The 26,792-nt window shown below is 54.3% G+C and overlaps 2 protein-coding genes across 12 annotated transcripts in view; one reads left to right on the top strand and one right to left on the bottom strand.

Moving 5' to 3' along the window:
• SMIM12 (small integral membrane protein 12) overlaps window positions 1-26,792 on the top strand; it is a 41,915-nt gene that overhangs the window by 5,472 nt on the left and 9,651 nt on the right. For 4 of the 9 annotated variants that reach the window (XR_009462939.1, XR_009462938.1, XM_059729597.1 and 1 more), the window contains exons 3-4: window positions 171-5,372; window positions 12,880-16,769. The gene's annotated coding sequence lies outside the window, so the exon portion shown is untranslated. Of the gene's footprint in view, window positions 1-170; window positions 5,373-12,879; window positions 16,770-26,792 lie in introns of those variants that run through there. The other 5 variants (XR_009462940.1, XR_009462943.1, XR_009462942.1 and 2 more) reach the window with 5 other exon arrangements.
• GJA4 (gap junction protein alpha 4) lies at window positions 17,254-22,839 on the bottom strand. Of its 3 annotated transcripts, none has more exons than XM_014605066.3 (2): window positions 22,619-22,839; window positions 17,254-20,465 (listed from the first exon to the last, which is right to left on the bottom strand). In XM_014605066.3, exon 2 carries the CDS (start codon window positions 20,442-20,444, stop codon window positions 19,407-19,409), a length of 1,038 nt encoding a protein of 345 aa, XP_014460552.1. In that variant the 5' UTR covers window positions 20,445-20,465; window positions 22,619-22,839; the 3' UTR covers window positions 17,254-19,406. The 3 variants fall into 3 exon arrangements, with proteins under 3 accessions (XP_014460552.1, XP_014460553.1, XP_059585578.1); XM_014605067.3 differs by lacking the exon at window positions 22,619-22,839 and adding an exon at window positions 22,201-22,287; XM_059729595.1 differs by lacking the exon at window positions 22,619-22,839 and adding an exon at window positions 22,243-22,263.

The following is a 26,792-nucleotide window of genomic DNA, read 5'->3' as shown; positions in this document are numbered from 1 at the left end:
TCAGAGACACGGGCATAAGGAGGCAATGGCTGTAAGGGGCTTTTTGCTCCTCTGATGGCAGCCGCCTGCATTATTTATCACCCTGGCTGCTGTCCTGCACACGTTGCTGGGGCTGGGGCTGATAAGGCTCGAGAGGCCTCTTCTCTGTAACCCATAGCAAACCTTTTCAGCTTGCTTTGCAGAGCTGCAGCTGAGTCCTATGGCGAAGCCCAGTACCCACCTGCCCTAGAAACTGGCTCAAGTGGCACAGGGGGCCCGTGCTGGCTTGGTATCGACCTCTGCCATGTCCCAGGTCTCAGTGCATCTGAGGACAGGATCCTGAGACCTTGCCCTGGCACCTGAAGTGCCAACAGCTGTGGGGTAAGCATCTGGGCTGGTTGCGAGGCCCGGGGCTGGGATGCCATGTGTTCCCCACTGAGATGCATGAGTGGCTTCCTCTGACCACAGGTGCTGTAGGCCAGATGTAGCAGCAGGGGTCTGCTGGAGTCCCTGAGCTCGGCTCCCCTTTGCAGCGTGTCTTCCAGGACTTCCACAAAGGTAGGGCAGGCTTATTACACCGGCCTTACAGAGAGGAAAGCTGAAGGCTTTGTCGGATGTTACACTTTGCACATGTTAAGTGCACTTATAACACGAGTCTGTGTGTTCAAGCAGTAAAACGTACTAAGCATGTTCATATGGCAAAGTCAGGACGTTTTGCAGGAGGAGTGTCGCATTAACTAGCCCACGTTCTGCTATCATCTGACTGCTCTAAAGAGATAAAAGGAGCAATTTGTGATCCCAGGTCTGGGGCTGCTGATCGTTGGCTCAGTCTTAGGACTGCACCAGAGTCTCAAACTGGCTCTGATCGTAGGATCCAGCGCCTCTGTCAGGCTTGGCTCCCCGGGCCTCTCCATCCACCCTGGGTGGCAGAGTCCAGGTTTAGCAGAGCTCCCTGTGAGGCTTGTGGGTTGGGAGATTTGTAGTAATAATTACTGAAAGACTGCACAGAGCGGGTTTTGGCTTTTAATGTGGCACGGTAATGCTTACTACAGTTTCAGTAAGCCACCAAGACAAGGTCCTGAGGTGAAGCTGGGGGCAGTCCCTCGCCCCACCTTGCTCCTCTTTGGTCAGCGGCATGGCTGAGAGCAGCAGGCGGTTAAGCTGGGGCTTGTGACCCTGACAGTAGCAGCCTGTGGGATTGCAAAGCTGTTCCTGCCCCCACACCCAGTGCCCTTCACTCTGTATACGTGGCTTGTGCTTGACCTTGAAACTGCCCCCTTGCTAAAGCACCTGCTTGGACTTCCATGGTTTCATAGCTGTTAGGGTCGGAAGGGACCTATTTGATCATCGAGTCCGACCCCTTGCCCTGGGCAGGAATGAGCGTTGGGGTCAGATGACCCCAGCCTGGTGTCTGTCCAACCTCCTTTTAAACACCTCCAAGGACGGGGACAGCACTACCTCCCTTGGGAGCGTATTCTGTATTTTGGCAACCCTCACTGTAAAGAGTTTTTTCCTGATGTCCAGTCTGAATTTGCTCTCTTCCAGTTTGTGGCCATTATTTCTAGTTACCCTGATGGGTACTCTGGTAAACACTGTATCCCCTATTTCTTGCTGCCCCGCTCCGATGAGTTTGTAGGCGTCCACAGGATCACCTCTCCGCCTCCTCTTGTGGAGGCTGAAGCGGTTCAGGTCTCCCAATCGGTCCACATAAGATTTTTTCTGTATGCCTTTAACCAGACGAGTAACCTCTGAACCCTCTCCAGGCCATCCACATCCCTCCCGAAGTGCAGTGCCCAAAACTGGACACAGTACTCCAGCTGTGGCCTCACCAACACCGCATAGAGGAAAAGTATCACCTCCTTGCACCTGTTCGTGATGCACCTACTTATGCAAGGAAGGGTGTGGGTAGCTTTACTTACTACCTCATCACACCGGTGACTCATGTTCATTTTGGAGTCGACTACATCCCAAGATCCCTGTCCGCAGCTGTGCTACTTAGAGCGGTGCCTCCCAGGCTGTAGGAGTGTTGATGATTCTTCCTCCCCAGGTGCAACACATGGCACGTATCCTTGTTAACCTGCAACCTGCTTTGTTCGGCCCATTTCCCCAGCCTCTCCAAATCAGCCTGGATCTGCTCCCTGCAGTCTAGTTTGTGTACCTCCCCACGTAGTTTGGTGTCATCAGAAAACGTGGACAGGGTGCTTTCTACTCCCTCATCCAAGTCACTAATGAAGATATTGAACAGTACGGGTCCCAGGACAGGCCTTGCAGGACTCCGCTGCCCACATTTCTCCAGGTAGAAACCAACCCGTCCACCCCCACTCTGGGTGCGTCCCATAACCTAATTTTCTACCCACCCAACTGTAATGATCTACATTGCAACTGTTTAGTTTATTTATAAGAATTGGGTGTGACACTGTGTCAAAGGCCTTCTTAAAACCTAAGTAAATAACATCTACCTCTGTTCCTTTATCCAAGGATTTTGTGACCCTCTTGCTCCACCAAGAGGGTTTCTTTGCTTTTTTGCCCCCTTTTATATGTACTGGGATGGTCCTTTTCTGTGCCTGCAGGATTAGTGACTTGAGAAACGCCCACCCTTCGTGGACTCCTGGACTTTGTTCATTGCCCCTAGTTTGCTGTTTGTGCCGAGTGTTCAACCCACATGCCTCAGATGCAGGTGGCTGGAGGCGGGTGCTTGGATCAGGCAGCTGTTTTTGGGTGCAGGATGGGGGGGAGTGAATAGTGGAGCTGGTGCTGATAGTGCTGGGTGATGTAACCTGGTCCCAGCAGGGCATATGAGGCCCCCTCTTCTGATGGAGTGGCCCTTGATCCCTCTGCAGAGACAGCCAGGGACATCAAACATCAGCCTCTGGGCTCCTTATTGCCTGACCCATGTGCTCTTTGCTGCTAGGCTGGGCCCAGCCCCCTTCCTCCCTGACCGTCAGCAGCTGTTGCTCAGATGAGGGCATCAACTGGCCTGTGCACACCTGGCTCGGATGTTGCCTGCTCCCCTGCAAGGCTGGGCTTTGGTCATAGCACATATATGGCGGCGGAAGTCCTGTGAGATCATAGCCAGGCCCCTGGCCAGCGGTAGGACTGGAGATCTCTTCCCCATGTGCAGGATGCAGCTGATGGCAAGGGGCCTGGCTCCAGTGTGGTGCTGAGCGGCCTGGGGCTCTGGGTAGATGCAGCCTCGGCGTGAACAACATTTGCTCCTTGGCTTTGCACAGCAAAGGAGCTGCTAACAGTCAGAGGAGGCAGCACGTGGCCTTTCTTCCCAGCCAGGCCTGCAGTTGTCCCTGCCCCTGCACCCAGGGCTCTGGTCTCTCAGGCTGGGGCACTGCACAGCTGAGCAGGCCGTGGGTGCTTGGGAAGTAGCCCCCAGTGGGTCCACCAGCACAGGCAGCCTACCTGCTGGGGATGGAGCAGGTGCCAAGGCCTTGTCTCTAGCCCTGCCCCAGCCCATTGTGCAGGGGAAGAACAAGATTCACCAGAGGGGCTGTTCCAGGGACCTGCACTAGATCAGCCCTGCTGCTGCTCTGCGGTAGGCAGGGAGTTGGGCCAGGGCCCCAATACCCTGCTCCATCCACACCCCTACAGACCCCAAGGGATGCCCGAGGTGCAGCCTCTTTCCTGGGCACTAAACCCACTCATGCCCCCAAGGCTGCTGCTGGCTTGGCAGGCTCCTCTGCTGAGCTGCAGGCCCCGTGCAAGGGACCCCCAGTGCCCACAGCCCGGGCAGCACCTAAGTCAAAGGAACTGCAGCAAAGCAGCATGTCCCACACGTCCCCAGGGGAACTGCTTGCTCCTCGGCCTCTCTTCCCTTTGAGCTGCAGGGAGGCGCATCTGGTTCCCAGGCTCCGGTCTGCCCTTTGCCATGAGCTTGTGGGAATCTTCCCAGCCTCCTCCTGCCCTTTCTCTGCAAGACCCTTTTTCCTGCTACAGTCTCCATGGCCCAGGCATGCCTGTGTCTTGCTGCCCCTCTGTCCCAGCCATCGAGAGGAGCGATGCCGTGTTTAAGATGTGTGGCACTCTGTGGGGTGGGGTCTGGCATGGATAGGGCCCTCCTACACCCCTGGAGCCCAGCCCTCTGCTAGCTGATAGATAGAGCAAGGCTGGGCCAAGGTGTAGGTGAGGCTGGAGGTCCAGCTGAGGGCTGGAGCTAGACCTTGGGGCTTTTATTCAGGGAGAGTTTTAAGATGCACCTTAAACACTTTGTGGCAGGCATCTCTGACAGGTGCCCGTGGCTTTCGCTTGCGCTCTCCCACTGTTTCCTCCGTATCATCCCTGCATGGATCCGTTTCAACCCTGGGGATCATTCTCTAAATCTTGGGGTTGGGGAGGAGCCTGCTGCCACCCCTGCTGGGATCGCGCATGGATGCCATGTGGCATCCATGAGGCAGGTAGCTCTCTCGCTTACAGAGAGCTGCACCTGGAGACAGGTGTCTTGCCTGGGATGAGTTACTTGTTTGGGACTCAGGAGTCCTGGGTCCCGGCCCCTGGCTCTATTCACATGCTCCTTTCTGGAGCTGGGGACCAACCCCAGCAGAACTGGGTTCCTTCCTTCTGATCTAATTTTGGGCATCGCTTCTCTCTGAGCTCCCATGAGCCCTAATGCCCACCCCCCTGCTCTCGCTGACCCACTCCTATTCCCTCCTACCACCTCTTCCAACCAGCCCCGCTTCCCTCCCAAGGTCAGCAGTCCTGACACCCCTGTCTGAGCCCTACACAGCAGTGCCTTGTGCTACCTTCCCGCTATCTGCAGCCCTCGGTATGATGGATCTGTGGGTGCCATGGGGGGTAGGGGGTGATTTTGGGGGCAGACGTGATACCTTGGGGGTGCTGTGAGCCTCCATCCCCTGCCCCCCCAAGCATTCCTCGCTCTGAGGAAGTGTCCGGAGGTGACTGACAATATCAGGATGCGGGAAGTTGCAGAGGCTATTGAGCCACTTCTTCCGGCTTCGGCGTTCTCACACATTTGTCAGGAGGGCCGGGCCAGCCCAATGGGCCGAGAAGGGCCCTGGCATTGTCTGGGCTAGCGTGGAGCGCTATATATAACCCCCCCGCTGGTGGGGAGCGGGCCAGGGGGGGAGGGATTGTTTGGGGCTTGCTTTCCTCTCTTGTGAATTGTTGGCAGGGGAGTCGATCGTGCCTGGGATCCCGCTCCGGTGATGCGGGCTTGTTATTGCTCCAAGCACAATAGGAGGCCTGTGGGGTGGGCACAGCTTGCCCAGGTCCCGTCTCCACATGGGCAGGTGCTGGTGTCTTGGAGGGGCCACTGGGACCTGGGGAGGGGGAGCAAGAGAGACAGGGCAAACCGAGGCCCCCAAGGACCTGTGGGTGCGGACGAGGCAGGGACTCGGAATGGCGTTAATGGTGCTTGACTCGTCGTGGTGAGATGCGGAGGGATGGGGCTGGGTGGGTGGGGGGTGCTGAGGGACTGGGTTGGTGCTCAGGGCTGGAGGGAGGAGGGGAGGGATCAGGGTCCTGGGGCCCTGGACTCACAGTCCTGGTTTTCAGTCCTGGCTCAGAGAGCAGAATGGGGTCCAAGCAGGGAGTGGGTCCTGGCCTCCTGTGCCTCAGTTTACCACCCGGTTGGAATAGGGTGTAAAAACCTCCCCTCTCCACCAGCTTGTGGGAGGTGGGCAAGGCTGGGATTTCTAGGGAAGGGCTGGTCTGGGCTCCAGCATGAAGGCTGAGGGCCTCGTGGTACTGCACGGGCCATAGTGAGTGATGGGGCTGGCATACCCCCTCCCTGCTACCTGCCCCTGCTGGGTCATGCCACCTGCCTTGGGGCGGCGAGCCCAGCAGGGGTCACAGCAATAGAGGAAAAGGAAACAAGCCGCTCGCTGACGGCATAGCCCTGGGGAGCCCGCCAGACAGGAAGACTTGGCCGACTGGCGCCTCCTTCGGGGCAGGGCAGCTGGCCTATGCAGGGCACTGTTTGCAAGCACGGGCACCCTGCAGAGCTGCATTTGCAGCCCATGCTCCCAGGCTGATGGAGCGTCCTGTGGCTGTCTGCCATCCTTTCTGGCCAACTTCCAGGCTGTGTCCCCAACCCACATCCCCTCCTACACAAGGGTGGCAGCTTGGTACATCTGGCCCAGCCCCGAGCTGGTACAGAGGGTCGGGTAGCTCCGGGGGGCCGTGTTCTGCTCCAACCCAGGGCAATTGTTCCTGAACAAAGCCGAGCGTGGCAGGGGCAGGCCAGGCCTCCGGCTCCCCCCACCTTCCCCTCCTCCTTTGGCTGCTCCTTGTAGATTCCAGCCGGGTTTTTCCTGCGAGTAACCTGATTTGGAAGCTCCTTATAACGGGAATGATTAAAAATAGCCATGCTGGCGTCCGGCCAGCCACAGGGCCCTGCCTGTTGGAGGGGCTGGGGATGCCGCTTACCTGCTGGCCTCCCTCCCCTCCCTGACTCTTCTCTTCCTCCCCGTGGCCCAGCAACTGGGCAAAGCTCTGCCAGGCTCCTGCCTTGGCTCCATGTGCCTTCAGGTCTCACCTGCCTTTGGGCTCAGTGTGGAGAACAGCTGAATCCACGGGGACAGATGCTGCTCTGGCACCAGTGGTATATATAGCAGGGTCACAGGGTTGTGGGCCTGATGCCCAGAGGAGCTTCTCTCCCCACTCCCCCCCATGACTGCAGTTTGGGAGTGCCCCGGGTCCCAATAAAACAAGCTCCAGGGGACAGGAAAGGGGAGGGTGGTAGGGCACTTTCTGAGCAGTCAATGGCTGTAGAGGAGAAGGCTCTCATACCCACAGCCTGTGGGCTGCAGTGGGACAAGCAGGTTGATGGCGTGGGAGCAGCAAGGTTGGGGACAACAAGGGGTCTTGCACTCCTATCATCGGCATCTGTGAGCCTGAGCAGTACCTACGTGGGCAGGATTGGGCCCTGAGAGGTCAGAGGGGTTCCCACTGGCAGATGCACAACTCACTTATGTGCCAGCCAGGCCTGGGCTCTAGGTGTATCTAAAGCCCCTGGCTCCCCAGCACAGCCCCCCACCTCCCAAGGTTTAGGGGCAGGACAGGGAGCAAACCCAGAACTCCCCTTGGCCCATCCTGTTAGGACCAGAGCTGCTGCTGAGGTCCGGCTGGGGACAGCAATGGAGCGCCAGATCCTACAGGCTGGACAGAGCCAGCCATGCCAGGGACCCACCTTAGGTTGGGGATTCACTGGAGGGCACTTGGGCTGGCACCCAGCAGCCACACGCTGAGCCATGAGGCTCTTATATCCCAGAGCATGGGCACTGCCTAGGCAGGAGCTCACTGAGCCAGGCCTTTGGAGCATCCCTCAGGGAATCCCACCCCGATCCCCCACCCTTGTGCTCGAGAACCGGTGTGCAGCAGAGCCCAGCCAGGCCAAGGCACAAGGCTCTTCCTCTGAGAAAGGGAAGGCCGGAGCATCCCCAGAGCCGCAGAGGAAGTGCTGCCGTCAGCCCGTGGCTCCAGCTCGCCAGGCCTGGGGAAGGGAGGGGCGGGGAGGTGTGCAGCGGAGCCAGCCCTGAACTTGACAGCTCCGACTCCTGCCTGCTTCTGCAAAGGAACTTTGATCGTGCTGTGGCCCCAATCCTGCTGCAGTGGGACTGGGCTCCCAAGGGAGGTGGTGCTCTCCCCTACCCTGGGGGTCTTCAAGAGGAGGTTAGATAGGCATCTATCTGGGGTCATCTAGACCCAGCACTCTTTCCTGCCTGTGCAGGGGGTCGGACTCGATGATCTATTGAGGTCCCTTCCGACCCGAACATCTATGAATCTATGGTGTTGGCTCACTCACACGGGCGAGGGATATGCCTGGGAGACAGCAAGAGGGACTGTATCCCTTGGGTGTCCCGTCCTGTCCCCCCTCCCCCCCGCCACACACACACCTGCAGGCACCCAGAGACACACACAAGGAAAGAAAGAAATGCTTCTAATGAGGTGCTCACTCCCATCAAAACAGAAACACGTGCATGCAGGCACACGGTAATAGGCACTGAGGCACTTACACACATATACTTAAGACCTATAGACACACACATACACCCCCTACCCCAGGGAAATGGATACTTGAGGCATTTACACACGCATGCTTGCACACACACATTGTCTCTCATATGCACACACCTGCACCCGCAAACACATGTGCTCGCTCTCTCTGACACGCATGCACACACACGTGCACATTGTCTCTCATATTTATACACTTGCAACTGCAAACGCACACATTTTCTGTCTCTGTCTTTCTCACACACACACACACACATATGCACACATTGTCTCTCATGTGCACACACCTGCACCCGCAAACACATGCGCTCTCTCTCTCTGACACACATGCATACAGGCACACACACGTACACATTGTCTCTCATATTCATACACCTGCAACTGCAAACACATGCATTTTCTTTCTCTGTCTCTCTCGCGCGTGCGCACACACACACACACAGACACACACACACACACGTGTGCATGCACACATTGTCTCATGCACACCTGCAAACATATGCACACGCTTTCTTTCTCTCACATACACACACACGTGCACACATGCATATTGTCTCTCATAGTCCCACACCTGCAACTACAAACACGCTTGCACACACTGTCTCTCTCTCTCTTTCTCTCACGCACACGTTCTCTCATTCTCCTTGCTTGCTCACTCTCATATTCACCCCCCCACACACACACACGTGTGTGTGTGTGCATGCAGCTGCAGAGCCGTGGGTTACTTTGTGAACCCCAGCCCCACTGACTGCTGACCCCTCTGGGTGGAAGCCCATCCGCTTCCAGCAGCCTCTGCAAGCCCTTGTCTCTTGCACCGAGCAGACAAGTGTTTCCGTTCCCATCAGGCCATCCCATCCTAGGGTTCCTCAAGCTCCCACTGCACTGGTTTAAAAAAAATCTGTGTGTTTCTTTTTCCTCCCTCCAGTCCTCTCAGCTCTTTCTAATCCCCTTGTGGCCACTTGTCCCAGAGCCTGGGAGCCACTGTACATTCCAGGAACCGCCGGCACTGAAATATCCTTGCTTATCTGTTTATTTAGCTGGCAAAAAAATAAAGTCTCATTGCTGCGCTGCAGGGAGCAATAGGGGGAGCATAGGAAATAGCAGCCTTAGAGCGGGTCAGGATAGCAAAGATGGGCGGGGAGGGCAGCTGTGGCATGGGGAATGCTATTGCACTCGAGATCACTGTTAGAAATGAGCTGTGGGCAGGTGGAGAAGCCTATAGGGAAAATGCTTTGCTAGGGATGAAGCAGGGTCCTGTAGGAGTCTACTGGGGGGCTCTCAAAAGGCGTCGAGACTTGAAGGGCTAGCGAGGGCTTATGGAGCCTTCCTTTCACACCCTGCAGCAATTCTCCCTTCAGCTTCCCCAGCAAGTCCACCCCATACTGGGGAAGCGATCACAGCCATCCAGTGCTCCAGGACCCTCCCGTAGAGACATGGGTGGCAGTCCCTGAAAGATGCCAACCTCAACTAGACTGTGGTGCCAGGTGCTGTAGTAAGAGAAAGCGCGTCCTTGCCCTGCAGAGCTTGCAACCCAAATAAGACAGAAAAAGCGTGGGAGAAAAGTTGTATCATTACCTCCATGTAGGGGACTGAGGGTAAGGAGCCTGATGTTTCTGAAGTAACTCAAAAAGGCAGTGGGAGAGCTGGGAATTTGCAGGGAATGGCCTGAATGACATGCCGACCTGCCTGGCGTCTATGCGTGGGGTTTGCCTCCAGTCATTGCATTCACAGGTGCGTTGCAATAGTGGGCCGTGTTAGAGCAGCTTTGGGAGACAGCCCCAACTCGGTCCCAGTGTGCTAGGGGCTGTACAAATGTACAATAATGACAACCCCTGACCGAGGCGCTTGCCATGAGGGTTAACCAAACAGTACAGTACAACCCTCTCAAAGGGGGAGACCCTGATCCCTCCCCTGATCCTTTTGGGCCAGGTGAGAGCACAACAATGGTGCAAAAGGGAGCTTCTTACCTGGTTTCCAGCCAGGGCAGGAGTCGCCTGTGGCAGGAGCTGTAGAAGACAGCTGTAAAGCTGCTCTCCAAGGACTCCCATCCAAGGGTTGGCTTTAGACAAGCCACTTGGTCTACTAAAGCTACTCTGGGGCTGCTCTGGCCTGTGATTGGGATGGCATAAAGCCATCTTCATAGATGCAGAGGTCGGAAGGGACCTCAACACATCACCGATCCAACCCCCTGCTTAGGCAGGAAAGAGCGCTGGGGTCAGAGGACCCCAGCCAAATGCCTATCCAGCCTTCTCTTAAAGACCCCCAAGGTAGGGGAGAGCACCACCTCCCTTGGAAGCCCATTCCAAATTTGGGCCATCCTTACCATGAAGTTTTTCCTGATACCTAGTCTAAATCTGCTCTCTGTCAGTTTGTGACCATTGCTCCTTCATCTCAAGGAGCCTTGGCAGTGAGTTCAGTGCAGCACAGATGGTCATCCAGCATACTTTGCAAGCCCTGGGAAAGAGATGGGTGTTGTTAGGTTGGCTTTACAGACGGGCCGTGGTGGCATCATCCCTGTGATGGCCCAGGGAACAGGAGAGCAGCAGGGTTTGTTGGATAATCTCTTATTGGACCAACTGGCAGGGATGTCCAACATGCTTTAAGGCACAAAGCGCCCTCCCTCAGCTTGGGGAAAGATGCAGAGACGGCTAAATACCAGGTAGTTACAGATGGAGAAACCAAGAAGGGTCATGCTTTGCTTACGGTCACAGAGAAGGTTTGAAGCAGAGATGGACATAGACCCCCCCCGCCCAATTTCTGCTCCATCCCAGCCACTCTGCCACGGCTCTTCCACCACTGCTGCCTCCCCATTGAAGGCATGGGCTGGTTGTCAGGAGGTGGGAGCTGAGCTGGAGCGGCTGGCCTGGGTCTGTGGCATCCCAGAGGGAATTTCTGTCGGTGCTTATCCTGTGCTGCATGCTTTGTTTGGTGTTTTCTGGGTGGTGTTATCAAGAAGCCCATTTCCTGATCGCAGAAAAGAATGGACAGTCTAGGGGAGGAACTCATTCCTGTGGCCCACCCCACGCTATCGCACAAAGGCCTGCCTTATCACTGCTGAAAACTCAGGAACAGGGGACAATCTAGCTTGCAGAAGGGCTCAGAAGGGAAACAAAACTCACCAGCTGTAATGGGGAGGCAGCACGTGATTGTTCATCAGTCCAAACTTTGCTTGCACAGTAAGTGCTGGGGGGATGCTCTGTGGATTCGAGGCCGTCATCTTTTTTCTGCATAGGATGTGCCTTTTGAGCATGATTCACTGCTTGATCCGTACCCCCTCCTTGAGACGGGTCATGGGATTACTGTTAATATGGTAGTTATTGTGTTTAATTATAGCACCCACAAGGGTCTGAGCTCTAAGTAGTGAATAGTCTGATGTGGTTTTTTCTCAACACCAGCGTAACGGTGTTTGGCAGCACAAACAGGTTCACTGGCTGGGGCTGGAGGATCTCCGGTTGCTTTGTTAGCTAGCATCACCAGCTATGGTGATGAGGAAGCTGAGGTGCAGTAGTGGGGGAAGGTTGGCCTTGACCTTTCTCCAAGTGCTTGGAAGAAGGTAGACCTCCCCCACCTCATCTTGGCTGGGATCCCTTTGGGAATCTGACCTCAGAAGGCTCTGCTGTGGCTGTCACCTCACAGGTATTTCCATGTGATCTTGTGTCACGTGGCAACAGAATCCAGTAAAAGTCAGGTGTGGAGGAGTGGGGTTCAGCTGTCTCACCAGTGGAGAGCCACCAATGGAGAACGGAGGTGACTTATAGTCAAATATGCCTTCCTTGGTGGTCAGCAGCGTGGCATAGCCTGGTTTCCGGCTGCAACCTTCCCTGCAATCCTTCCACGTAGAGCGCTTGTGGCCATAAGGCACTCTTGCCCCAGCAACGCAGTGCATCTGACCGTTGTGGGCCCTGCTCTGACTTCCATACACACATGCCAGGTCCTAACTGATATTACTTGGAGAGCCTTAGAGGCCTACACACCACCTGAGTCCAGTTTGAAGCCTTAGAGGTTGACTAGGAGTTGCCCCTCAAACAAGGCTGCTGAGCACTTTTCTGATGACCAATGTCAGACCAGCCATCAGCAGCTTCTGCTCAGAGGAGGGCAGCAACTGGCCCGTGGACACTTGGCTTGGATGTTGTTCAGAGCCCTGCAAGGCCAGGCTCTTGTCATAGCATTTACATGGTGGTAGAGGTAGGGGGAAGTCCTTTGAGATCATTGCCAGGCCAGGCGAAAGGCAGGGGTGGAGATCTCATCCCCAAACAGGGGGCATTGGCATGCCCTCCCATGCCTCAAAGGGTACTGGCCAGCTCCCAAAGCCAAGCGAGGGGCTTACTGGACTGCTTCCCTGGACTTCAAAGGGTGAAAATGGGCACCTGGGGCTGGGATTCATACCAGTCAGCAGGTGAGTGGTGTTTACACCAGCAAATAGGAAATATGGAGGGGGGCACGTGTCTGGAAGCCCACCAATCCTTCAGACGTGGGCACCAACTCAGGCCTGTGGGCAGGTGATGGTGGAATGAGGATTCACCACTTGAAACTGAGCTTGCAAAAGGAGCTCCTCTTTTTGTCTTGTTTCCTAGGGACTACGGTACAGGCTCAAGAAGCCAGCTGCTTTTCACCCAAAGGGGTTTGCACTTGTCCGGCCTGCTTCCTAGCACAGTGCCCTAAGCGGCAGGCTACAGGCAAGGCAAGGAAGATGGTTAAAGCTCGACTCCTGACCAGCTCTAAATGCAAGAGCCCTGAGGCCAGCAGGAGCTGTCATGTGAAGTGCCTCTGTAGCATAATGATTAGGGCATGGGTCAGGGGAGGGAGACCTGGATCTGGTCCCTGCCTCCTGGGACCTCCTCACTGGCTAAGAGCAGAGCCAGTCCTCCAGCTGGGCCTCTAACCAAGGACTTCTCACCTGTCTGCTCTCTCCAACAGGCTACAGAGCCAGGCTCCCTCTCAGCAGAAGGGTCTGGGCCTTGGAGCCCAAGTGAGCAGAGGCGAGATCAGATGCCAACCTTCATATTCAGCCTTCTCTACTGGCAAGCTCCAGGCTGTGCCCCCTGCAGCATGCTGCAGCAGGGACCTGGGGTCAGGTTTCCGCATGCAGGGGACTTGGCTCTGAAAGACCAGCACAGGCCAGACCTATTGTGTGCATCTCCACTGGATTGACCTGGTGAGTCAGTGGGTTCTTCTCCTACCCCCCCATTCCTCTGTTTCCCTATTGCCCTTGGTCTCTTAGATCCCTGTGGGGGTTGCTGCTCATCTTACCCCTACCTGCACCTGCTATATGACTTGAAACACAGTGCTGCCCACCCCTGCCTGCTTCTATGGATGCCCAGCAGCAATCCTGCACAGAAGGGCTTAGTGCCCTTGGCCTGCCTCTCCACCATCCCCTTCTCTGGGAAGCCTCCCTGCTGACTCAGACCCACACCATGTTTCGCCGGCAGATTCTCCCCCGCCCCCCACAACCTGGCCCGTGTGAAGGGGAATAGTGAGTGATTCCTTTCCGATCACCAGCCTTATCAGCTGAAAACTTTTATTTGCACAAGAGCCGCCTGCCCTCCTTCTAGGAAAACACACACACATATGACACCAGCCGAAAAGGGCCAGAGCCCTCATTGCCTCCTTGGCTCCCGACCCAACCCCTGGAAATGGTCTGCTGTGCGAATTAACTCCTGTGTGTTGTTCTTGGAGTGCAATGAAGGCTGCTTCCTCCAGCTGTGCAAGCCCCTGGCCATGCCTGGGGCAGCACAGGGCAGCCTTGTCATAACAGGCAAACAATAGCGCTGCCGAGCCCGTTATTATTGCAGCCGCGGCCCAGGGAGCGCGGAGGTCGGGACAGGGACGTCTGCAGGTTCCAAGCAAGGGGCTCTTTGCTGTCTTGTTTTCCACCTTGCTGGCTGGCGGGCTGGGGAAGAGCGTGATGCTCTGGCCCTGCCAATGAAAATATTAGTTCCAGGAGCAAAAACACCGAGCAACCCAAATAACAAAGCGCAGACTAAGCAGCGGGGCTGCCAAGGGCCCCGGCGGGCGGAGGGGCCTGCATTGTTACCTTTCACTCTAGCATTTCCTCTCCTGTCAGCACGATCAGACTCCTCTCGTGACACTGCAGAGGTGGTTTAAGAAAGCACCTAGTGAGGACTGGTGCCCTGCTGAGGCTGCAGGGTGTGGGTCCAATCCCATCTACCCTCCACTGGTGCCCAGGGGCTTTGCCCTGCTACAGCAGCTGGCAGCGGGGATGCTCCAGGCCAGGCTCTGTACAACTGCAGGGAGGGGTCGTTACCCCAGAGAAGGGGCAGCCTGGAGGGATCAGAGAGGAAGGCATGGACTCTTCTGCCATTCCACGCTTGGGGAACGGGGGCACAGGGGGGTTCAACACCTGCCCCAGCAGCCCCCAGGGAGTCTGCTGCAGAGCTGGGACCTGACGGCTGCTCTCCGGAGTCTCAACTCTGCACAGGAACCGTGAGACCAGCTGCCCTTTTGTGGGGAAGGCAGAAACACCAAAACCACCAAACCTGATGTAGCCTCCCTCTGCCAATGCCTGGTGCTCCTGCAGCCTCCCCTCCAGCACCCGGAGCTATAGGAAGACAACCGGATCAGAAGACAGCAATAAGGACAGCATCAGTGACCGCAGCAGCAAGTCCTCCGGCAAAAGCAACCATGAATGAACTGAGTTTTAAACTCCGTATTTGGGGATCAGACTAAACGACAGGGGGCTGGAGGAAGATGAAATCGTGCAGATGGGTGTGTGGCAGTGCCGTTCTGCGGGTGTGTATATTGTGACGGGTGCGAGGGTGTTCCTCTGGTCGGTTAAGTAGGTAATGAATGGTGACCCAGAAGGTATGTGTGTGTGTATGTATATATATATATATATAGATAGATATAGATATATTAAAAAAAACCCAACAACTTGGGTCTATGGGAACTGAAGCACAGAGGTGCCCTGTCCTGACGACATCAGAAAGCAGTAGTTTTCCACCTCACACAAGAGAAGCCTGCCTTCTGGGCACCATGGTGGGCAGAGGTTCCCAGGGCAAGGCCTAGCCGGGGGCTCACACCAGCTCTGCACAGCACTCTGCTATGGCCGAGGGGGCACAGGGCTGTGAGGATGAAAGGAAGGCAGCAGTAGGGTCAAGGCAGGTGGCCCTTTGAAAAAACAGGTGGAAGAGAATGGGCTGCAACAACAGAGCCCCAAGAAAAGGGCTTTCTGCTACTACCCCAGCCCTGAAATGCCAGCATGGCTGTGCGAGGAGGGGGACTGCAGATCACAGCTGCTCATCCCACATTGGCAGAACAATTCAATAAAGAGCCACCCTGATTTCTCATGCCAGCCCACTGCTTTCCATGCTGCTCAGGGTATTCCTGGCCTGCAGAGCCCCCCCACACTTGTGCTGCTGTACAAGAGGGTGGCCAATACCCAACTCCTGGGACAGAAAGACTGATGGGGGGGACTGGGAAATGCATCAGAATTTGAAGGGTTAAACCCAAAAGCTCTCTGCATGTTCCTCCCTCCATCTCTTTCCTTCCACAGCTGATTGCAGCGATACTGGGCCCATTCACGCAGCTGGGAGGGGGCACGTTTTTGTCTACTCCAAGAGTTATTTTTAAGAATGCAGCAGTGTTAGGGAAGGGAACGTGCTTTGCTGGAGTATTTTAAGCTTTCTGGTTATAGGAACAGTAAACAATATAGGAGTTTCAGCTTATCAGGAGCTCATTTCCACCTATTATGTAGCAGCAACTAGGTCTATGGCCTGCATGGTCCTTCATCACTGTCTCCAAGCCCCTATTCCCTATGTGAGAGGCAGGCAGTTTATTAGGAAGATGTAAGGCTGGCCTGCATGCAGAGGGAAGCCAACAGCTGGACAGTCCCAGCACCCTTTTCCTAGAGAAATTTTGCTCTATTTCTAAGATCCCATGTCTGCTCCAAATAGTACAATGTCAGGCTCAGTCATTACTGTGTGAGGATGGAGGCTGTGCAACTCAGGGCTTTATAATGAGACTGCCCTGATGAATAAGGGCTGCAGAGAGATTGCTCAAGCATGCTACCATGGCTCCAGAGCACCAAAGGAGTTTATTTCTGGGTGGCCTATGCACTGGGCAAGTCAAACAAGAAAGAAAAGCCCAAAAGGTGAAGATCGTATCATGAATGACATCAGCAACCAGTAAGGCACTATTAGATCATTAATGCTCCGACTGTAACTCAGGGCACTCAATGGGATTAGGTCAGACTTCCTTCCCTTCTGCCCTGAGTGGGTGGAAAAGACCCCAGCACAGCCACCTAACTCAGTCATGCAAATGGGACGTGCATGAGCCAGCGAGGCTGCCGTGCTACATTGGAACAGATCACCGGGAGCAGCAGTTCCTAATCTTGGGGTTGTGACCCCATTGGGGGTTGCAACCATAGGCACAGACTAACTTTTGCACTGGGGAGCAGGGGGCAGTGCCAAGACAACGGACACGTGCAAAATTTTATGCATTTCAGGTGACAGCCTGCTTCTCAAGGGGAGCCAGGGCCCGCAGACCCCTGTGTACTCAGCTCCTCTACTTCAAACGATAAAAAATGGGGTCCTAAAAGACACTTGACAGTGTCAACCAATTATGATGAACACACTTCCTGTTTATAGATATGCAACTCTCGTGCACGGCAGTCATTCATCCACGCATGACAGTCGCGGCTCCAACGCGAGGTGCTTGTACGTTGCAGGAAACGGATGTAAAAATCACTATGTTGATGCTGGCTGGCATACATTTTACATGATAGAGACATCCAATATGGATGTTTTTCCTCTAAAAAAATAAATAAATAAATAAAAATTCTGCCTCAAGCTCTAGCAGTAAAGCTAATGACAAGGAACACAAAACATGAAAGTAGGAATTTGATGCATCCTTCCTCATTGATCTTGTCTACAGCATCTTGGGATGCAAAAAACTTCCAGTGTTTAAATAGGGTCATGCTGAGGAAAAGGTTGGAAAGCCCTGACCTAGAGAGAGGTGAGGATGTATTTTAGGAGTTTAAGTGGAGATTATAACAAACACCCATCTCAGATTTGTGAAAGCAGAAACCATCCTGTCTGGAGCAAGGCAGGGGGGGGACCCCAAACACTTAGACTACAGGTCCTCTTGAATCCCTCCCAGGCCAATTTTTATAGGAGCATTTGATTTTAAAACCACACTGGTTCTGGGTTAACTTGCCTAGACTAAAGCCCTTTAAACCTTCTTGCCAAGGGCTGCCGGCTCTCAGAACCACCCCACTAGCCACAAATTGGGACTTGGGGCAGGGGACAAGGAAACACTCTGCAAAGCACAAGGTATTTGGATCACCGTTTTATTTGATGAGATGTAAGTTTGAAGTCTGCCAAGAGAAATACAAAAGAAACAAAAATCCTGGAGAGTAACTCTGATCTGCCACCCGCTCACAGCAGAGTCCACGTACTTCGGTTATGCTGGGACAGATGTCTGCAGTGCTTTGGTTGGTCTCCAGAATGAACAAAAAACAAAGAAACCCCCCCAAAACAGTGACATGAACAAACAGAAAGAAGGATGTTGGGTCACATTCTTGTGGTTTCACAGCTTTGGGATTCCAGGGATGGCTTACTGTAGCCTGAGCTTTTTAAGAACAGCAACAATAGGCTTGTTCTTCCTCATCCCCCATGGTGACATTTTCCACACAGGTCCTCTCCTGCTGTAGCAAGAGGAGACATCCAACTCCTCCTTCCCCTGCCTCCAGAGGGTGAAATGACTTCGATGCTCTTGCAGTGCAGACCTCTCAGCTGTGAACACCCGTGCCCTGCTGCTCCACCCTATCCCACAAAGCCCCCACTCATGGAAAGGAGAGCTACCAGTCCTGGACTCGCATAATCCCCATCTTGAATGACAGAGTCCAAGGAACAAGGGCAGTGGGGAAGGAGTTCCTTTAGCCACACCAACAACATTTGGACATCCAAAAGGACTATCTCAACTCAATACTAGCATTTATTTTTCCCCCAGCTTTGGATGCAGCCAAGGTCTTGCAGTATCACAAAAGTCCACACTCCAGAACGTGGGCCTTTCAGTTCTGGATGTGCAGCAAGTCTGCTAGCAGAGTTGGACGTGGATAGGGTGGTTCATATTAGCCAGACAGCTGTAGATCCAGTGGCAGAGACTATCATTTTTTTTTTCTTTCTTTTTTACACTCAGACCAACAACAACAACAACTAGACAAGTCTTAGATATGAGGAAGAACCCTGGGTAAAGCAGCAAGGCTACTACTGCTGATGTGTACAGGAGAAATGCATACATAGATACATGAACAGCACATTGCTCTACACACAAACGGTGAACAGTGCATATAGCTCAGCTCTGCCACCAGGCAGCTCAAGGGAGCCTGGGTTTTAAGACAGGTAGTATCCTCCATTACAGCAGTTTTTGACCCAAAGCCATCCCCCTGGGAGCTACTCCGATCTCAAGGGGGGCACAATGTAGCAAGGCACTTAACGGCTTAAATAAGCAACTGAAGTCAGGCAGCAGCACATAGCGAATAGCCGGTGCTAGGTTTCTTTTAGGTTTTTTTCCCTGAAGAGCATTTAGGCAAGTGGCTCTGAAGCCAGGGAAAGAGCTGGCTTCAGCTCAGGACCACCTTCAATGAAGAGCCTATATGGAAGTGTTGCTTAAGGGGATTGCTAGGCTGAAGCCAGCACCTGGCAATACCTTGGAGGCAGGCAGATCCCAACAGCATTAGAAGGGGGTTTCTTTCCCTGCCCTAGTCCAGATTCACTCTGGTCGATGAAGGTGGTGGAGCGCTTTCATCTGAAAGCTATAACAGCAAAGACCTGCTGAGCTGGAAGCCACTGATTTGCCGTAACCCTTGGTCAGGGAAGGGCTATTTGCCCTCTGCTCTTCTCCCTGATAGTTGCTTTATGGATATCAATCCAATTAGCTTCCCCTGAGAATCCAGTGGCAGTTCTATCCCATGGCAGAACAACTTAGTTTTCCATGCAAACCACCCAAGATCCCAGCCGAGAAGGGATTTTGTTTGGTTTCCATGTTTATACAGTGTTAAAAAAAAAATATAGAAGTCACATAAACTGCCCTCCAGGGACAGCAGCTGGAAAAGGAAGAAGTCAAAGTGTAGCTTGTTTGAAGCAATAGTTAACTCAAGGTCTTTTGTCCAGAGGACAGTCCTCTTCCCGACAGTCTCATGTAGGTTTCAGCAGGATGAGCCAAAAGGTTACCGCACTGGGACCTGTGGCCAGTTGGCTACCACATGCCATTGACCCCCCCATGCTTGCTGTGGGCTCACAGGAGTCCATGGAACAACATCTGCAGCACCCTTACTTTAAGCACAGACCCATGAGGAAGTCAGGTTTCTGCCCATCAACCAAAACGAGAAGCCTCTCCAAGAAAGAGGACACAACCAGAAAGTCTGTGAGCCATGACAGCCTCCAACAGGGCAGCCCAGAAGACAAGAGCCGGATTGCAGATGCTCAGACGTACTGTTTTTTAGAAGCGGAGCTACTGGGACGACTGGTCTGCTTCTCCAGGGACTGGGCATTAGCAGCATAGGCGTTGGGCAAAGGTTTGCTACCATTGCACAGGGCCAGGTTCTCCTCAGTGTTGAAGTTGGTCCAGTTCTGCTCACTGGACAGCTTATTGTAAGACTGGTAGGGAGGAGCACGAGCCTCGCTCATGGGCAGGTAGTGGTACTGCTTGGGCTGGTACGGACCACCAGGCACCTCACACAGCTTTTCATCCGGGAAGGAGTCCTCACCCAGGCCGGCAGGGGATCTGGATGAGATCTTCTTTAAGCCGTTGAGCATATTCTTGCAGCAGAGGTGGATGAGCTCTATGAGGTTGAGACCGAGAGAGATGAGACCCACCACCAGCATGAAGATAATGAAGATGGTCTTCTCAGTAGGCCGGGAGACAAAGCAGTCCACCCTGTGAGGGCAGGGGACTCTCTCGCACACGAAAACAGCTGGCATGGAGAAACCATACAGGTACCACTGACCCAAGAGGAAGCCAGCCTCAAAGATGCTCTTGCAAATCACGCTGGTGATATAGGAACACATGAGGGGCCCCCGGATCTTGATGTGTCCATCCTCCGCAACAGAGATCTTGGACATCTTTTTCTCTACCACTGCCAGGGCCTGCTCAACCTTCGGGTCCTTCATCGGCATAGCTCGCAGCTCACTCTCCTTCTGCTTCAGCTTCTCATCCAGGCGGGAGAGGTAGATGACATGGCCCAGGTAGATTAGGGTGGGGGTGCTGACAAAGAGGAACTGGAGCACCCAGTAGCGGATGTGGGAGATGGGGAAGGCTTTGTCGTAGCAGACGTTGGTGCAGCCTGGCTGCTTGGTGTTGCACAAGAAGTCCGACTGCTCGTCTCCCCACACCGACTCCCCCGCCAGGCCCAGGATGAGGATCCGGAAGATGAACAGCACTGTCAGCCAGATCTTCCCAATCACTGTCGAGTGCTCCTGGACCTGGTCCAGAAGTTTCTCCAGGAAGCCCCAGTCTCCCATCTCTTAGGGGGTCTTGAGGGTCTGGCAGCAGAGAGACAACAAGAATCACATCAGCTTGGTTTTTGTGAAACAGAGGAGACATGGGGTCTTCTCCCATTCCCACTCATCACCAGTCCACTCCCTGGGGCCAGCATCCCTGTGACCAAATGGGTGACACACCCTAGACAGGCCACCCTAGCAAGGCATAGGGGCTTTGCCAGCCCAGCATGGAGGCTTGGTATTCAAGAGCAGCCTCACTTTGTGGTCCAAGCTTTCTAGCATCAGGGAAACTTAGTCTCTCAGCTTACACTGGGAGCCTACATTACTGCAGGAAAGGGGGGTGGGATGGGTGATGGGGGAACACAAGGGATGTTCCATGGAGCACAGGATATACTGGTCCCAGTTGAAGCCAGTACACACTTCATGAGGAGCTGGTTGAACTATTTTAGCCACCTTAGTGGCATGGAAAGAGAGTGCATCTTTGCTAGGTGCCCTGTGGGTTCGCGGCCAAAACCTCTAAAGCAGCAGTTTTTAAATTTTTCTGTACCAGGACCCATTTGTAAACATCGATGGCCAGTCTCGACCCGCTGCCCTTCACTCCCAACCTCCTGCTCCCCACCCTCAGGTCCCAACCTGGGAGTGGGGCAGGGGCTGGGTGTGTGTGGGGAGCAGCCCCCAAGCAGCTCTTTGCAAGCTGGAACTTGGACAGCCTGCAAGGGAAAGGAAACCGTTTCCTACATTTGTCTCTTAAAGGAGAATGCGTTTTAAAAATTCATTCAAGACCCTTTCATATATTCTTGCGACCCACAGGTTGAGAAACACTGCTCTAAAGCACTGTTTCTGCTCAAACCCAGCTGCTACAGCAAGGTGTTAGCCAGGCTCCCCAGCTCCCCGTTCAGTAGGAGCTAGGACACCCTCCCCGAAGAGCCTTCTTTCCAAATAAGATCAGGCAGCAAAGCATGGGGGGGAGCAAAGAGTCCCTTGCGCTGCCAGAGTCCATTCCAAGAGACATTGCCGGGTGACACTCAGCCTAGCAAGAGCAGCAGTTTCCTCCTGTCCATCAGGGAGCAAGGCAGGACAGCTCATTGCTTTTGGTTAAGGAAGCAGAGTGCGGGGCAGCCTTCAGGCTTCTCACAAGGAGCCAGCACGGCCCCTTAGTGCTGCCCAGCATGGAGACAGCCCAAACCCTGCAGTTCTCACCCACTCTTTACAACAGCTCTGGGGAGAGGGGCAGAGCAGAGAAACCACCAAAGCAAGTCAGGGACTCTGGTCACCCTGGCAGAGCTGAATTCGTGCAGCAGGGGACACCCCCAAAACTATTCCCAGGGTCAAGGACTCCCATCAGGGCCATGTCCCCGGAGCAACCGCAGCCACCACCACCTGGAGCGGGGTCAGGAACAAGCCAGCCCCTCCCCAGCTCCTACAGCTTATCCTGCTACTGGGACACCCCAGCCTGGCAGCTGGGCTACCACCTAAGTCAGGCTTCCCTGGCTAGCAAGATGTAAGCAGTGTAGATGCAGCAAGTGCCTATTGGGGTGGGAGCCCTCATCCCTGGGGCCACATTCTTCCTCATGGGGCAGGGGCAAGACCCCCACCCCAGTTCCCCCTTACCACCACCAAGCAGAAGCTGTAGGCACAACTCCCTCACTTCCCACAGCAGGGGAACAGAGGATAGCTCCCAGCTCAGCCTGGGCACCCCCATTGCTCCTAGACAGGAGACACTACATCCCCAGCACAGCAGCAGCTGGCTGAGGACAGTCCCAAGCCCCCCACTCACCTCCCAAGAGCGCAGGCAGTCCCAGCTACAAGGCTCTCCTACCCCCAGCTGCTGGTCAATCCCCAGACCCAGGAAGGGAAGTAGGCAGGAAGCTCCTTTGTAATTATCCCCCCATCAATTAACCAATTAAGGACTCCACTGGCTTTTTAAAAGTGAAATCAAAGGACAGGAGAAGTGGGGTTTGGACCTGAAGTAGAAGGGAGACAGTGGATGGGGTGAAGTGAGGTTGGAAGGTGCATGCCATGAAGCAGGAAACCAAGCCCTTTTGCATTTCCCTTCCTTGTAGCATCCCACAGCCCTTTTCATGACTCTTGCTCCCCCCTAGTTGCTCAGGGGGGCACAAAGCCTGCAGTTCCCATGTCACTGGCTTGCTTGGAAAACAGACCCAGCAGCATGCCAACAGCTGGCATTTACTCACCTGCACCAGGCACAGCTGTGTAGCCCAAGTCCCTGCTGACCTGCTCCTGGGAGCGGAGCACCCTGCCTGCCCCACCTGGTGCCACCTGTGGCTGCAAGCGAGGGAAGCCGGTACTGCCCACCCGAATCCCTGGGACGCTTCTAGGGAAAACTTGGCCATGGAGAGTCACTTCCCAGGAGGGGAGGAGCTGTAGGAAGCAGGGGTGGGAAGAGGGGCTGGTAAAGCAAAGAGTCCAGCTGCAGAGCCTGGCTTTAAAGGGCCAGCTGTTGGGACAGGTGTGTTGTGGGGAAGCGGTGACTTCATTGTTTTCCTGCCTGCTGGTGCAATATGAAGTCACTGGAATAGGGGGAAAGAGCATTATTTAGGGGCAGGGGGTACAATGGCTTTGCTGGGCTCACCTCGCTCTTAAAGGGACTCGCAGACAGAGCCAGGGCCTTGTGGAAATAGGAAATGGAGGAAAACAAGCCAGACGAGACTGAAATAATAATCCTCAGTCTGGGTCAGGAGGCCCTCAGAGCCAAAACCAACATGGGCAGGGCTGTGGGGAGCATCCCATGCCAGGGCGATGCATGGAAACAATGAGAGGCTGAGAAGCTGGCAGCAGCGAGGCTTGCAGGGGGTCACTGTGCCCTGGGGTAGGCTGGTCAGTACTTCTGTCTTTCCCTGAAGCTGGCCACTGTGCTGTCCTGGAAGCTGGCCTGGTTATTATTTCCTGGGAGTTGCAGAAGTCCAGTGAACTCCCTTGGTTAACCTTGGCTGTGAGCCTCGGGGCAGGTACGTCTCCACTTGCCTGGCTCCTTTTCCCCCTAGCTAAGGCTGAATCCTTCAAAACAGGTGGGTGCTTAATTCTCACTGGAATCCAGTGACAGGAAATCAAACGGGAGGGAGGTGTCTGCAGACTCTGGAGGACCTTTGAGCTCTTATGGGGCTTGGTGTTAGTGCATGGCTTGGCCTGTGGGTCTGTGTTAGCAGGCAGCTCCACACCTGGATCTGAGACCCAGCATGGGTTAGGAAGCTCCCAGCTGGGCCCCGGGGTCGCTGCAAGGGGCCTGGCCACCCAACTCCAATGTGGCATCTGAATGAGCGCAGTGCGGAGCCACCCCAATAGGGGAGATGTGGGGTGGCGGGGGCTGAGTCCCAAGGGCAAATAGCTCTGGGGGTGGGAGACTAGTCAGCTGGCTGAAGTAGAAGGCATGCGTAGCAAAGGAGCAGGGAGGAGGTTGCTGGTGGTGAGGGACCTGGTGGACCAGGCAATGAGAGGACTGAGGGTGGGGTTTGAGGGGGGCACCTAGCTGGGTTTAAAGGCACTGAGCCTTGTCCCCACTCAGTGCTTGACTGTTGTCCGCAGGGTTAATTCAACCCTGTTTAAAATGCCCCCAGGTCTATTTCTAGCACAGGCCAGGCTGTTCTTTGCTGTGCGCAGACTCTCCCTTTGACATGCACGGTGCTTTGCCCAGCAGCCGATACCCAGCGCCGGACAGGGGGGAGCGGAGCCCATAGTCTCTCCCTCTTCTGCTGTACAAACCCCTGCACCCCAGGGATGGAGGCAGCTATAACCCTGCAGCTCTCCCCGTTTCTGCACGGCCCGCTGTTTGCCAGCTGTTGGAGAGCAATGCCACCCCTCGGACACGGCGGGAACGGCAGGGCAGAGGAGTCTGTCCTGCAGGCCCTGAGGGAAGCTGTGGTTCCCCTGAAAGGGAAGGCAGAGCTCTCTCCAGCCCAGCGCTGCGTGTCCCCTGCCTGGAGCTGTACTGTGGAGCGTGGCTTCCTCCTCCGTTTTCTGCACAGCCTGGCAATGAAGGCCGACTTCCACAGACCTTTCTACTGGGCTTTACAAGATAAAAAGGATTCTCCCACCAGCATCCCTTCCCCTCTCTGCCCTCTCTCCAACAGAGGGGATGTACTAGGCCACCGTACTCCTCCCCGGGTGCCTGAGTTTAGGCTTCCAACTTACTATTCAGGCTATTGAGGGCTTGTCTGTGCAGAGAAGTTGTGTTTGCTAGTGCATGTTAACTCCACATGTGGCCCCAGTGAGCGCCATCACTCCTCTTTGCAAGGGGAGTAGCTGCAGCGCACTCTGTGCATGCACCAGCAGGTCAGTGCAAAGCGGCCAGCGCACATCGCCTCTCGCACTGCTTCCTGAGCCGTGACTTTCCCGGCCAGCCAAGCCCGCAGAAAAGCAATTCTGTTTTCATATGCAGTGGCACTGGCGAGCTCTGGGCCTTGCTGCGCTTTGGTCTCCGGGGTGGAAGCAGGCATCCAGGTCCCTGTTTCCCTGCAGCACTTGGGGAACTCCTGCTTGGGCTGATGGGTTGGGTTTAGGGAGGGAAGGCGGGGAATTATTAGCCCTGTCTCCATCTGCTGGACCTGGATGACCTCAGAAGTGGACACAACGTGGGGGAACCTGTTTTGTTTCATGACGTCTATCAAGGGTGCTCCCAATCATTATCCCATGAGGTTGTCCAGGGGGAGAACACACCAACCAAGTGGCTGAACAGGGCAAGGAAAGGAGCCCATGTCTCCTGGTGTCCAGGCAAGGCCCTCAGCCCTGTTTCCTTCCTGAGGTGTCTGTCTGTCTGCTCCCCACACTCCCCATTACAACCTGGGACAAGTCACTTAGGATGCAAATTTCCCAAGTGCCTCTGTTCCAGGGGCAATCAGGACTCATAGTAGAGATGACATCTTTTATTAGACCAACAAGAGTTTTGCAAAAAAATGTCTTTAATTTTTGCAAAAATCTTGCTGGTCTAATAAAAGATATCATCTCTACTATGAGTCCTGATTGCCTTTTCCTCTAGACCAATACAGCTACAACCTGGATACTTTGTTCCAATGGGTCACTCAACAGTTTCCCCCAGTATCACCCTGAGCCTCAGTTTCCCCATCTGCACTGTGCGGATCATGGCACTGTTGGGCCTCCCTGGGGAACAGTGAGGAGAAACCTGCTGGAGATGGTGAGGTGCCCAAGGAGGGGTCCCAGCCTCCCCCCCATCCTGTTTTGGGAGCTTGGTGGGAGCAGAAAGCTCCAGAATCAAAACCTGGGGAAGGGATCTGTGTTGTTCCCTGTGGTGACGTTCGCCAGCTTGGGCACTGGGTGGCACTACAGGGATGCAGGAATCTCAGCAAAGCGTCATCCTCTGAAGTCCTGTTTCAATGAGGAGCTCTCTTAAATATGGAGCAGCTTCTGTCTCATAAATAAACCCCTTAGTCAGTTAAAGGAACGCAGTGATCTAATGCAAAGAGATTAATTAAATATACAGGGGCCGTAGCATGCCATCAAATTTTAAGCATCGCTCCCTTGTTGGAACAGCCATGGACTTCTGCTGAAGGCTCTGTGCAGCTGTATGGAAGAGATATTGTGGATATTCTTAAAGGGACATCAATCCCTGCCCATGAGTTAGGCACCTGGAGATTGAAGGGTCAAAGAACGTGACCAGTTCAGGCTGGATTGCATCTCCCTCGCTCATAATCGGTGTCTCCAAAGACTGCTGCTGACAAGAGATGCAATTGTGCGGGTCACCACGAGCATCAGAACCAGGCTTTCAACCTCCAGGCCCTGATTTGGCAAAGTAACGAAGCAAGTGCTTCATTTTATGAATGTGTTGAAAGTCCATCGGCTTCACTAGAAGTCATGCCAAGCCGGGGCTGAGAGTGTCGGAAAGTCCCACTGGATGTTATCTGGGTGGTATGCAGGTTTCTAGCTGAGCGGCAGATGGCTGTACATCCAGTCACTGGTGGTCATGTTGCACACGGCTGGCTAGGCTATGTTATCTCCATCCAGAGCTCTTCCATGTCAGCCAGGAATGTATGGGCCATAGAGCCTATGTGCATTCACTGAGCTAGCGAGCTGGCCCAGCATGGGGAAGGATTTCAAATCAATCCAAGGTGATGCCAAAGCAGTCTATATCCAGGACACAGATTGCTCTGAAATAGCCATTCATGACATTTGCTCCTAGAAGAAGTATGTGAATGACAGGGAAGGGTAGATCAAAACACTTTATAGCTATCATTATAGCTGTTGTGGCTAAGCTATTATTTAACTAATAAATAAGCTATTATTTAACGCCCAATAATGACACTCCTGGCAGGGCACAGTACTGCGCAAACAGTAGAGAAGGGCTCAGCTGGAGTCACGTCCAGTTTCCTAACTCTTCATCATCCTACCTTTTCCCTT

The sequence above is a fragment of the Alligator mississippiensis genome, chromosome 6 (genome assembly GCF_030867095.1).
Source record: "Alligator mississippiensis isolate rAllMis1 chromosome 6, rAllMis1, whole genome shotgun sequence".
In the NCBI taxonomy this organism is placed as follows: domain Eukaryota; kingdom Metazoa; phylum Chordata; order Crocodylia; family Alligatoridae; genus Alligator; species Alligator mississippiensis.
This window is presented reverse-complemented; position numbering and strand designations above follow the sequence as displayed.